At 45.4% G+C, this 13,573-nt stretch overlaps 1 protein-coding gene across 1 annotated transcript; it reads right to left on the reverse strand.

The window, feature by feature from the left end:
• Positions 1 to 3,128: 3,128 nt before the first annotated feature.
• On the reverse strand, positions 3,129 to 11,973 carry Eif3f (eukaryotic translation initiation factor 3 subunit F). The gene is made up of 8 exons (XM_032892948.1): positions 11,578 to 11,973; positions 6,669 to 6,739; positions 6,373 to 6,452; positions 5,918 to 6,055; positions 4,536 to 4,627; positions 4,035 to 4,171; positions 3,809 to 3,922; positions 3,129 to 3,359 (listed from the first exon to the last, which is right to left on the reverse strand). Exons 1-8 carry the CDS (start codon positions 11,951 to 11,953, stop codon positions 3,282 to 3,284), a joined length of 1,086 nt encoding a protein of 361 aa, XP_032748839.1. The 5' UTR covers positions 11,954 to 11,973; the 3' UTR covers positions 3,129 to 3,281.
• Between the last annotated feature and the right edge of the window lie 1,600 nt (positions 11,974 to 13,573).

A 13,573-nucleotide genomic window follows, 5' to 3' on the forward strand; every position in this document is an offset into this window, starting at 1 on the left:
GATCTCTAGACAAAGACCTCAGACTTCCAGTCTCTAGGATGTGGCAAAAGCCTCATACTTACTGTCCCAAACTCTAGAGTCACCCGGGAGGGCTAGGTTCCTTAGGAAGGGTTCCAAAGCCATATGCTGGCTCTGCACTTCTTGCTCAGACGTTTCTCACTGGCGTAGTCAGGGCCAGGCTGGAGACACCTCTGCACACATCAGCCTCGGGATTTTCTATATGGAGGGGCCTGGGTTGTGATACACATTGTGGTCTGGTTGGAAGAGGAGAGGGGCTTAGATTTACTTCCATTTCAATTCAAGTGTTTAAAAAGTCACTTACATGTCTACTTGGAGTGTTTTAGGGGTGAGGATAAGCGAACGTTCTTTGGTGTCGTCCCTCTATGGCTCCCAGGTAGCTAAAGGAAGCATGTCCTGAAGCCTTGGCCACTCATTTTGCACTGTGTTGGTGAATTTTTTTCTGGGCAACCTTATATTTTTGGTTATGAGCCTAGCCTTTAATGGCTGAGTCATTTTTCCAGCCCCTGGGCAACCTTAGAACACTGCTTGGGCACTGAGGGAGGCTTCTGAATTATGTAAGCATGCCCTCTAGTGGTCACGATGGAGAAAGCCCAATAAAACAATGCAGCTGGTCATAGGCAGGACTAGTGTCATAGGGACGAGAGACTAGGAGATGACAACCACTACCTGGGCACAGATGCAAGCAGATAGGAGAGAAAAGATCGTTTTGAGACATATGGACTGAGATGAATCCTGCTAATCAAGAAACAAGCAGGTATACGTAATTCATAGCTTAGATGCCACCACTGTAACTGCTTTCCCTCCTGGGAGAGACGCACCGGGCCAGAGCATGCAGTACTGAGTGTGGTCCAATACAAGAGAGCAGCCTTTCCCCTATATCCTGGGCATCATCGTTTATTTCCGTGCACAGAATGACAATGATCACAGAGCCCACCTGGTCTTTTTTTCATTTTATCTTTTAGACCTTCTCTATCACTACACAGGGAACTGTGGTTAACTGCATACTATTGCACTTCATGAGCATGTCATAAAATATGCTAATAGTCGGGTGTAATTATATATGTACTACTTTGTTAAAATCAAATCAGTCCTTCTACAGGATGTATGTGAGTTTTCACATGCACACCCAGGAATTCTGAAGTTGAGAATACTTGTGATGTTGATAAATACAGACTCAATGCTGCAGCACAAGGCTATCCTCCTGCTAGAGAGGAATGCTGTTTCTTTCTCCCGCCATCACCGCAAGCCAGTCACAGAAGAGGAAATGTGATAACGGCATCTATGAGGCCAGGCATATTTAAATGTTTATCATTTTGTGTGGCCAAGTGAACTATTTGTATCCCTATACCTAGCAGATAATTGGTCTTCACAAAACAGGTTATGGGGCCAGGTGTGGTGGTGCATGCCTTTGATCCCAGCATTTTCCTACGGCTGAGGCGCAGGTGTGTGTGTGTGTGTGTGTGTGTGTGTGTGTGTGTGTGTGTGTGTGTGTGTGTGTGTGGCCAACCCAGTCTACATAGTGAGTTCCAAGACTGCCAGAGCAAAAAGTAATACCTTCTTAAAAAACCAAAATCAAACAAAAAACCCCCAAACCAAAACAAACTGACTCTGGGAATTCTATGACAAGAATAGTAGGCCTTTGGTAGGAATTTCAAATATTTCCCCATATTTATACTTGTACTGCTTATGTATGTATTTTACCAGTCAAAAATGTATAGGTCTAGGACCTCACTCTCTGAAGAGATTAGCTCATGGACTCTCAGTGCTTGGGACTCCTTGTGGATCATCAAGAGCACGCCACTGTAAAGTCTCGTTTTTGAGTCAGTACATCTGCGGTGGTCACAGTTCTGAGACAGGGGTAGTACTCTCTGCAGAAACTGTTTTGGAAGACATTTTTATTTTTCCAGATAAAGATTTAGAAACAGCTTGCCTGTATCAAAGTATCTTTGCATTTGACCAATACGTAAGTTACCTTAGGAAACGTTACACTCTCGCCTGGGCATATGATCTTTCAGTAAGTGCTGCCTGTATTTTTCATGAGCACTCTCTTTGCTGTTGGGTTTTTGAATAGGGTCTGAGTGGTAGAGGCAGGTGTCACGCTTATACACATGAGGATAAGCTTCACTTTCTGACTCTCTGGCTCCCTGCCCTGGTTGGGATCACAGGTATGCTATCACACCCAACCTTATGGGTGACTAAACTCCCACCTCCCAGAGCCCATGCACCCTAGGCATTCTACAGTTACAACCCCAGACGTCTTGGCATATTAGTATTCTTCCAAACGGTCAACTAGACAACACTAAAAAACAAACAAAAGCCTCTGTTCCACATTATTTTCAATGTATTTTTCTCATTTAAAAGTCTACTAATTCTGGAGTCAAGCTGGGTGATAATGAAGAATACCACACAAATGTCATCAATCCATACCCATTAACCTGCCGCCTATCTTCACACTAGACCAGGCACCAACCAGGACTGCTTCCACTTGCCAGCCTCCCTGTACCTCTAAGGTGACCAGCCACTGACTGCTTGACTTCTTTGAGTTCACCATTCTCTGGCTTTTGGTCTGTTCAGGCACATGCACATCAGACACGTGTGTCTGTACTGGGATACATTTCCAGGTCGAACGGGCTGGTGAAGCGGCTACTCCTCACCGTGAAGGTTTTCTGCTCCTGTGGATTCATGGGTCTCAGGACTGAGGTGTGTGCCCATCCTTTCTCCTGTTCCGGCTCACTAGCACATTTCTAGATCCTTCCACACTGTGCACAAGGCAACTCACTTGATTGCCATCCCAGGTAAGATGTTATGGAAGAAAAAAAATGAAAAAAAAAAAACAAACCCAAATAAACCAAGCCAAAAACTAAAACAATCTTGGGGATTCCATTTGCCATTATCCTAAGAGGAGAAGAAAAAAGTATCATTGTAAAGCAGCTGCCTGGCAAGGGGCTGGGTGACGCTACCACAGCCTAGGCTGTGGGCGCAACCACTGTGGGTGAGTCATGCCAACACGTAACCAGCTTCTCCCTGCAGTGCCCACTCCTGGCTTCTATATGAGCTCAAGAACATGCTGCCCCTCCCAGCCAACAATAAACTCACGTCAGATGAAGTTCATTTACAAAAGGGTAAGCTCTGTTTATTTGGAGTCACAAGGAGCTGATTGAGTCATTGTGACTCAAGACCACAAAGAAACCCTTTGCCTCCACTTCAGTCTCAGGCCTGTGGTGAAAACCTCGACCAGCACAAGTGCTCTTGGGGCCCATTCACAGGTTTACAAGTTTCTCGTTGAGGGCAATCTGTGACTGGGTGAGATTGGCCAGGTAGGTCACCATCAGCAGGTCCTGGAAGACAAAAGGAGAAGCAATGATGAGAGGCTACGTGGAACGGTGACAGAAGGCTGGTTAGCCAGCTCCACCATGGACCCTGGCTGTGAAGAGTCCTGGATAAATGCCGGTGGGGGCAGACTGAGCCGGGGTTGAAGGCAGAAGCCAGGAAGGAAATGTGCATGAACGCTATCCTCTCTGATACTTATAGATGGGGGACTGCAGTGTAGCCCTGTGGAGTATAGGGGTGTGGCCTATGAACACAGATGGGGAGAAGTAGGAAATGTCTTTGTTACACTGGGTTTTAGCAAGTCTTCTGAGTCTAGTTAACAAGTTATGCAATATGAATAGTACTTTAGACAAGCTCAGGGGACTGGAGACTCCCTGAACACACTGTACTGCCTCCAACCTGGACAAGGCAGCTGCAGTCCCTCTCCCCAGCTCCCAGGCTCAGCCACAGAACTCACGTTGATGTTGCTGTTGAGCATGGTCTCAAAGTCATCAGGAACTATCTTGGGTACTTGGTTGACAAGGCTCATCAAGAAGCGGCCTACTGTGTTGTCAGCAGACACTTTCCCAGACTGAGCACAAAACAAAGATACAATGAGGTGCTGTCCTGTCAGGTACTGTCATGTCAGCATCAGACCTGGAGGGATGCCCACCATCCCTTGCTCTTCCCTTCCTATTTCTCACCAGCACATCCTCAGCATACTGCAATACAGTGCTTAGAGCATCCTGGATCCGGGCTGAGGCCCCTCCCACTTGCTGTAAGTCACTTGAGAGTCCAATCACCCGGTTGGGGCTAAAACATGTCTTCATGATGAGGTCAACTGTGGGAGTATGGGACAGGCAGTAAAGAGATAACAGAGAATACTTAGTCATCACAAGAGGAAAGAGGTCTCTAGCTACCTACTAACTCCCTCCATGCCTTCTCGAAGCAGTCAGCCCCCAAACCCCTGCTCTTCCCCTCACTGCACCTGCTTGCTAACTACTGCTTCTGGCCTTGTAAGGATGACTGTGTGGACCACGACACTGACAATTTCCCACCCTGAATAAACCTTCAACTTTCAGTCAACATGATCATTGGATCTGTTCTTTAAGCTACCCAAGGCCTCCATCTTTGTCACAGAGAAATAGCTCCTCCCTTGAATAATCCTAGGATCTCCAAGTGTGCACGGGGGGAAGGAAACTCACCTCCAATGCGCTCAGTGTCATAATACGCATACTTCACTGTGAGAGGGGTGAACATCACTCCCATGGTCCTCCCAGGGACGCCCATTAAAGTGCTGGGGAAGAAGGAGAAAAGGTAAATCCATGCCCTTAGGAGCGGTTTCCGTGTGTAGACCAGGCTGGGAAAGTAGTCACAAAGTTAGTATCTTCCACTTGAGAAAGGCAGGACTGGCCTAGAAATATCTTGTGAGCAAACTTTCCTTTTCTCTTTGGCCTGAGAGGCACAGGATGATGTCATACACCATAGTTCCAGTGAGGATGGCAGGACTCTGCATGTTCCTGGCTGGCCAGACACACCCATTTCCAGGGAAACTAGACACACTGGACCAATCTTTTCTGGGCCTGTAATTTTCATTATCAGTATTAAGACCAAACTGATTCATGTCCCAAGCCACAAGATTGGGTGCTAGAAGGAACTTCACTAGAATTGTTGTGCCTATTTCAACTCTGCCTTTTTAGCTGGGTTTTGAAGAAGATGAATTTGTAGATTAGCAAGGAGGTGAAGGGAATGGCCCAGTTACAGTAATAAGCGCTTTTCTCAGATGCTTTAAAGCTTCCCTGGCAAGCTCTGACAAATGGTACTGTAGCTGCCAGCAAATTTTACGTGTTAATACTGCTATGTTATTGTTAAAAGGTATACTCAATCCTAGCTTAAAAGATATGCTCCAAACAATGCCAGCATCCTCTAGTCTATGAATACTGTGCTAAGTCCTAGGAATATGTACTGGTTAGGGTTTTGTAACTTGACCTAAGTAGGTGATTCCCCATTAGACTGGCCTGCAGGCAAGTCTGTGAGGCATTTTCTTGTTTCTGGGTAGGTGGTCCTCAGTGGAATTAGCATTCTCAGCAAGCCAGGGGAACACAGAAATATGTGGCATTACTCCATGGATCTGCTCCAGGTTCCCACCCTGACTTCCCTCAATGACGGACTGGGACCTGTAGGGTGACATAAGCCCTCTCCTTCCCGAGTTGGTGTTGGTCAGTGTTTTATCACAGCAATAGAAAGCAGACAAGACAGTGCGGAACTAAGGAGAATTCAGAAAAGCAGTAAGTACAGAACAGAAGGACCACGATAAACATCATGTGAGGGTTATCTGTCCCAGACGATGGCAACAGTAGTTTGCTCATTTGGAATGGTTACAAGCAACAGATACTCCAGTGTAAGTACGACCAGTGAGTGTAATTATGGAGTCCGACCACTTCAGAAACTTCTCTAACAACAGCTGTTAAAAGAGGAATACAGTTCCTGAAGAGGAGACAGCCACAGAACCAGACCTGCGTGTAGGGGTGGGATGCCATCCAGGCACGATGGGTCACTTTAGATGCCTGCACTGCCCAGGACTCACCTGACATAGGCCTTGATGCTCATGCGCCCATTCTGAAGACCTGTGTCCACCGTGAGGTGAATGGGGTTCGGGGCCTCCCTGCTGTAGTACTCATGGATCAGCACCGAGTGCTCTGTGATGTCGTGCCCTGTGGCATACCTGGAAACAGCAATTGTAGACACGTGACAGCTGATACCAACCGAAGACAGCAGTGCTGTGGGTGTTGCTGGGGTTCTGACACCCGTTTAGCAGTAATTAACAATATGACAGAACTCTGCACAACCAAAGCTGTAACTGAAAGTAAATATTCTTGACTTTATAAGGTCAAATTATCATCAAAATACTGAATTTATAGGCTCTCAAGACCACATGCTTTGTGTGTTCTATGTCTGAAAGGGGAGACAAGATCTAGTCTGGTGACAATGGGCCTGGCCCTCAATGAGACTTTCCATCCACTCCCACCGTCCCCATCTTACCAGCCTAGGATGAGCTCATTTGGGGAGACTTTCTTATGCAATTCATACATATTCTTGGCAAATTCCATGTCAACAGCCACCTAAGGGGGAAGGCAGGAGAGGAGGTTAAGAAGCTAGAAGTATATGCTGACTGGGAAAAACTGTCAAGCCCACCATCTGAGGGGGCCCAATGTGGACAGGGAAAGCAGAGCTTCAGCTGCAGCTCTGGTTACAGACAGCACAGTGGGGCCTTCCGGGAAGCCAGTAGTCAAATGGGTGTGATCTACAAAGGGGCCGCTTAAATCCAGACAACTCACTTCATCTTCTGACTCATTGTGTGGCACTGAAAAGCAGTTGGTGACTTCTACCGAGTGCTTGTCAACAGTTCCTGGTAAAGAGAGAAGGGCCAGGTGTTACATAACCCCAAGACCCCAAAGCCCCTGACTACCCCTTCCCCACACCCCAGGGTCAGGGGCCTTTTGAACTAAAGATGAACAAGACCTCCTGGGCCTCATGTCTCCAGCAGCCAATGCCAGGATCACAGGCACGCTTCACCACACCTGGTTTATGTGGCACTGGAGCTTCATGCACGATAGGCAAGTGCTCTGTTAACTGAGCTGTTTCTACAGCTCCTGCTTTTGGAGATGGCCTCAAAGCCAGCAAACATGAAGCCAACACATTAGCCCCAAGTTCCGCATCAACAGAACCAGTATTTCCCAGAGAACTCAAACTCAGGATCCCCAACCCTTCTTTCTATCACCAGACTGGATTAAGTGTCCGTTCTCAAGGTCTCCTTTGCCTGTTATTTTCCACTACCAGCCCTTCCCCACAATACTCTGTACTCTCCAGAGTAGTGGTTTTCAACCTTCCTAAAGCTGTGACCTTCATGTTGTGGTGACCCTTAATCATAAAGTTATTTTCATTGCTAATTCATAACTAATTTTGCTACTGTTATAAATGTAATCTAAATACATGTGTTTTCTGATAATCTTAGGAGACTCCTGTGAAAGAGTCATTCCACCCCCACAGGGGTCCTTACCATAGACCCTTAACTCTCATAGTAGTTCCTGGATCTCACTGAGCCATGGGTTCTAACATCACTCTCTTCTGATGTCCTGGTACCTTCCCTTAAATTCTTTACTCCTACCCCTTCTAACATGTCTCTGCTAGTAGCTAGTGCTATGGTTTCATTTTCTGAACTGTGTTTGTGGTGGTTTGAATATGCTTGGCCCAGAGAGTGCTGCTATTAGGAAGTGTGGCCTTGCTGGACTAGGCGTGCCACTGTGGGGCTGGGGGGTGGGCTTTGAGACCTTCCTTCTAGCCACAAGGGAGGGAAGCCCAGTCTTCTCCTGGGTTCCCCTGAACAAGATGGAGAACTCTCGGCTCCTTCTCCAGTGCCATGCCTGCCTGGATGCTGCCATGCTCCCACCTTGATGATAATGGACTGAACCTCAGAACCAGCAAGTCAGCCCCAGTGAAATGTTGTCCTTGTAAGAGTTGCCTTGGTTATAGTGTCTGCTCACAGCGATGGAACCCTAAGACAGCGTTCTTAATCCACGGGCATACATTCTCTGACTACTCACCAACTTCTGACCGCTGTGACTGCTTCCCCCATTTCAGAGCCTCTTCTCCTAGGGCCCCCAGGACACCAGTCTGTTCTAGCTTTCTCCCTCCTCTGCCTAATCTGTTGGCTGCCCTGACACCTCGGTGTTTCAGCACTGTTAGCATTCCTAGTTTTTGGTTTATGCTCCTTTTCTAGGTCAAGTCCTGACCCAGAAACATTTCAGTTCTTGTTTATGTGCCTAATCTCTTTGCATCATTTATGCCTTTTTTTCTAGCTACAAAGGCAGAGTTGAGTAGCTGTGACAGACTGCACACAAAGCTGAAAATATTTCCTGACTTTTTATTTTTTAATAACACAGCTAACAATCCCCGTGGTAGGTGAGTTCATCTACCTCTTTATTTCAGTTACTTCTTATCTTCTGGTGGCTAGGACATACTTGCCCACACCTCTCTACATTTGCTTCTTCATACTTATTGCTAAAGTTTGCCTTTCTTTCCCACTGATTAATTATGGGTTGCCCACAGAGGTCAGAGGGCAATCTGCAGGAGGTTTTCTCCTTCCATCATGTGGGTTCTGGGAACTGAACCAAGGGCAGGCTTGACCTACCCTGCAGCCCAGCTTACTCAATCTGCTACTTGAAAAACCCACTGACACACTCAGTGGCACCTCAGAAGGAATACCTACCAGGCCCAAGTCAAACTCTGTCTCTCCTTTCTTCTGTGCACAACTGCAGGTCTAGAACTCACCCATCCATCCTCCAATGCTGCACTTCTGATCACACCATGTCCTGCCATCTCTATTTCCTATCTTTCACTCTCCTACATCTCTCTCTGCCTCCGCTTCACGAGTGCGTCTGCTTTACCAGAATGCCCTCAATCTGCTGTCCAGGCCCAACTCAGGTCTACTATTCTCCACAAAGTAGCCATATTCTCTAATTTCTTCTGGTCTCAGCTTTGGAATGAGTACTGGTCAAGGGCCTCGTGCAGAGATGAGTCTTCTTAGCCCCAAGGGCAGGTAGGTGTCCAAACCACCAAGGGCTGATGACGATCAGAGTTGCCAAGGGCTTTATTTTTAAAATCTTGTTTCATTCTTAAATTAAAAAATGTTTATTTCTCAATAGTGATACTACATAAAGTAAAAGCAAATATGTTTTTCAGCTTTCGATTTCCTGTCATGCTATTTTTTGAGATTCAGGGATTAAAAAAAAAAGCATTCCTGGGTATTCTCAGAATTTTCAAAACTATGATATTTAGAACACACTTCTAGTAATCTTTATATCCTATAATTTGAACAGCTAAGGTTTTTATTTAAAGGATAAAGGACACTAGGCTTAGTAGTGCTTACAAAGAACTTTAATCTATGGGCATAGTCATTGAAAATTACTTAAAAGTCCTACAGCAACATGCAAGATTTTAAATCCAGGTCTTGTTCCTTTTGGAATCACATGTGGATACTGTCCATTTAAGGACTTACTTCACGTTGAAAATGTGTTACACCTTACCATGACCTTGCACATCTTGCTATGTACGACTCCTTCATAACCTTCTAAGTAGTTACATCTACGTTTCCACAGGTACCTGCAAGCAGAATGCTTATCCTGCGTACAGTAGTTACTTACAGGGACTGTGTTTCCATCTTGAGTTTAAGATTACAGCAGTATTCCTTTGACTAATTTTAAATTCTAAGTACCTAACAACTCTATGACACATGAAACTCAACGATGATTTCATTTAACCACACAAAATCTTTTACAAATTAAGAACCAAGAAAGTCTAAGCTTCTACCAAGCACATGCTGCTTCATTCGTTTTTCTCCCAGTAACTGTTCTGTAACAGTGGGAGCACTGAGTGGGTCTCAGCCTGATAGAGAACCATACACTACAGCCTTCCTATGATAAAACAGGGTCAACATAAACCTTGGGTAGACATTTATTTCTTTAATTAGACAGCTCCAGAGACTGGAAATTAGATAGCAAATTCAAAGTATTAGTTATGTGGCAAGTCCCCGATACAAAATTCTTTTGTTACAGAAGCTCACAGTAGGGCAGTTACAGAATGCCAATATACGGTTAAAGGTTAAAACTACAGAGACACTGAGATTAGAGTTCTGGACTGAAATAAAATGAAAGATATGTGGCAAAGAAAATGCTAGTGTGTTCTGATAAAAAGACAAGGTATTAACTCTAAGTTCCTGTAAATGCCTACTCTGTCAAAGACAAGGGAATGTATGGTATGGCCTCCTATGTGACAGAGGATGACCAACAGTTGCTGTACCTGAGGTATGCCAGCCATTAACTACTTGCTATAATATTTCATTCTCACAAAAACTGTCTGCTGGGGCTGGAGAGATGGCTCAGTGGTGGAAAGCACTGACTGCTCTTCCAGAGGACCTGGGTTCAATTCCCAACACCCACATGGTGGCTCGTAACTGTCTGTAGCTCCAGTTCTAGGGGATCTGGCACCTTTAGGCATACATGCAGGCAAAACACCAATGAACATAAAATAAAAATTTTAAAAAATGTCTGTTGCCGTTGAAAAACAAAACAAAAACAAGCAAAAACCTGCCTGCTAAACAAGCCTCTGACGGTGATTTGTCAGGGGACACAAAGCTAGTAACTGCTGGAGTCTGACTACAACCCCTGTCCTCCCTACGGTTCTTGAATCATCTTCTATGGTGCATGGCCTGCTAGAAGACCACCAGTAAGAAATGATGGATACAACTAGAGTGGACTGCAATGTCTAAAAGCTGTCACTGAGGCAGAGAGGAAACAAGGCTGATAGGATCAGAAGTCCCCAGAGAATGATATTCAACAGTATTTAGTGCTTTTCAAGTTTACAAACTACTTAAACATAAACCACTTCCCCAAATCTGTAATACAGGCAAAGAAAAGATTACTTTTCATCTTGAAGGTTAGCAATGATTGTAAACATGGAATACAACAGTTTGTGTCCAAATGGAAATCAAAGGAGAGTGAGAGGGAGGTAGGGTGTGTGTGTATGTGTGTGCGCACGTGTGCATGAGCAGGAACTTGGAGCTGAGCATATATAGCCCCCCCCATCTTTATTAAATTGGGTATTTCTTATTTACATTTCAAATGTTATTCCCTTTCCTGGTTTCCAGGTCAACATCCCCCTAATGCATATATAGGATTTTCTCTAGGAACCAGTTTTGGGACAAGCGTTTGTCTGAAAAGTTCAGGAAAACAAGATATATATCCAGAATATGTTTCGAAATAACCTGTTTTTTTTTGGTGAACTGGAGGAAGCTTTTGACACATCCTCTTCCCTAACATGGGTGGTGGGTACGATCTGTGTGTGTTGGGGTGGCGGTAGGTCAGTGGATAAGAGGGAAATGTGGATTCTGTGTTTAAACGGGTCAAGGGCTTTGAATTTGCTGGCATTTGGGCCTTCGTTTTTGGCAGCATGCCCTCTCCTTACCTCACATATAAAATAATATGTAGATCAATTATCGCAAACTATGCAATCGCTCATACGTATTCCTTGCACATGCCTGTGGCTTAACTGAAATTTGGCAGGATTCATTTGGGATGGCAAGCCACAGCAAGAAGGTGCAACAAGATAAACAGGATAAGAATTCAAGGAAGATGAACGAGAATAGGAGGAAGATGGACTGAAGAAAATATTAATTTCTCCAGAACTTACCCAGCAGGGTTCCGATAACTCGGGCAGCTCCCTCGTTGCGGCGTTCATAGCTGTCCACGATCGAGGCCAAAATGACTGGATGTAGCCTGACCACGCGGCCGCCAGGAAAAGGCCCCGGGAGGGCCGGCCCGGGCTGCGAGGGCGCCGGCGTCTGCGCAGGGGCTGGCGTGGAGGTTGAGGTCTGGCCCGGAGCTGTAGGCGTAGTTACAGCAGGATCAGACGAGACGGGAGCCGGTGCCGCAGCGGGAGTCGCAGCCTGTGCTGGAGCTGGCGTGGGTGGGGTCAGGGCTGAAGCCGGGGCTGAGGTGACGGCCGGCGCCGGGGCTGCGGCTGCAGTGGCGGGAGGGACACTAGCGGGTACGGCTGGGGATGCCATCTTGCCGAGAAAGAGAGAGGCAAGAACGGAAGGGCGTGAGTTGGTAGTATTAGAACCTTGATTGGCTAAATTTGTACCACGTGACCCATATCTTGCTCACTATTGGGCATTGAAATTTCCGGCTGGTTGTAAAGTTTAGTGATCTGTGTGCGCTTTAATTTCTGTCCGATGCGCACTCAGTATGTAGTAGGCTAAAGTAGTTCCTAGTAACTTTGGGACCTCCTGGGGGTGGGGAGGAAGCAACTAGCAATCTACACAATTGCCACCAGGCGGCGGCACACAGTAGTGTAAAAGTCTCAATTCTTGTTTTAGGCTTAAATTGGATATTAAATATCAGTCTTAAAGGAGATTCATTGTTGCATCCATTTAACTTATTAGTCAATCAGTCAATTGAATTTTGGACTCAGAATTTACTCCGCAGTCCACGCTGGCTGAAGCTCTCCTTATCTCTGCTTCCTGAATGCCCGGACATAGTGCTTTATTTGTGATGGCTTCATAAGGTATCACTAGGGAGGCATATTCATTCAACAATTTAAATGTTTAGTATGCACCAGGCTCTTTTTTAGGTACTTGGGTATATAGGTGAACTAAACAACAAAGGTTGCATTCTCTTGGGGGAAAGAAAAGGACGAAGTAAATCCTATGTTAGAAAGTGCTATGATAGTAATCATCGTCACCACCACCACCACCACCATCATCATCATTATTTAACCGTGCTATGAGAAAGAAATGATCAGTGGAGGTTATGAGGGCAGAAAAGTTGTGAAAGGTTAGGTTAGGTCACAGTGAAAGTATCAAGTTGGGTTGGAGACTTGAAGAAAGCAGGCAGCCAGCTATTATTTGCGGTTTTGGAGGGAGAGCCCTTCTGGTGGAGTGAACAGTTAGTGCAGAGGACTTAAAGTGAATGAGAGCAAGCCTAGTACATTTAAGGAAAGGATTTGGTGGCTAGATAGCATGATCAAAAGAAAGGATAGATCTCTAAGCAGGGGCAGGAACTGATTATTAAGATGCCTCTGCTGGAGCTGGAGAGATGGCTCAGTGGTTAAGAACACTGACTGCTCTTCCAAAGGTCCTGAGTTCAATTCGCAGCATCCACATGATGTCCCCTTCTGGTGTGTCTGAAGAGAATGAGAGTGTATTCATAGTCAGTGAATGAATGAATGAATAAGTAATAAACAAATCTTTAAAAAAAAGACCTTTATGCTATAAAAAGTTTTGGCAGTGGAGGGATGGCTCTGAGAGAGAGAGAGAGAGAGAGAGAGAGAGAGAGAGAGAGAGAGAGAGAGCTACCCACGACTCTAGTTCCAGAGGAACCTATGCCCTCTTCTGACCTCTACAGGAATTGCACTCACGTGTACGTACATTCCTAATCATAGATACACGCATACACAATTAAGAAAATAAAAAAGCATTTGTGATTATAAAAAATGAGTGTTTTATGATCTTCAAGCAGCAAGTATTGGTTCAATTCTGAAAGCCAGCAGACTCAAACCCTGTGAACCAATGTTTTAGTTTTATTCAGAAGACCAGAGGAAACTCATGATCCTTCTCAGAGTAAGAAGTATAGAGGTTCTTTTTACTTTCTTTTTTTTTTTTTGAGACAAGGTTTCTGTGTGTGGC

This window comes from Rattus rattus, chromosome 2, assembly GCF_011064425.1.
Source record: "Rattus rattus isolate New Zealand chromosome 2, Rrattus_CSIRO_v1, whole genome shotgun sequence".
Classification (NCBI taxonomy): Eukaryota; Metazoa; Chordata; class Mammalia; order Rodentia; family Muridae; genus Rattus; species Rattus rattus.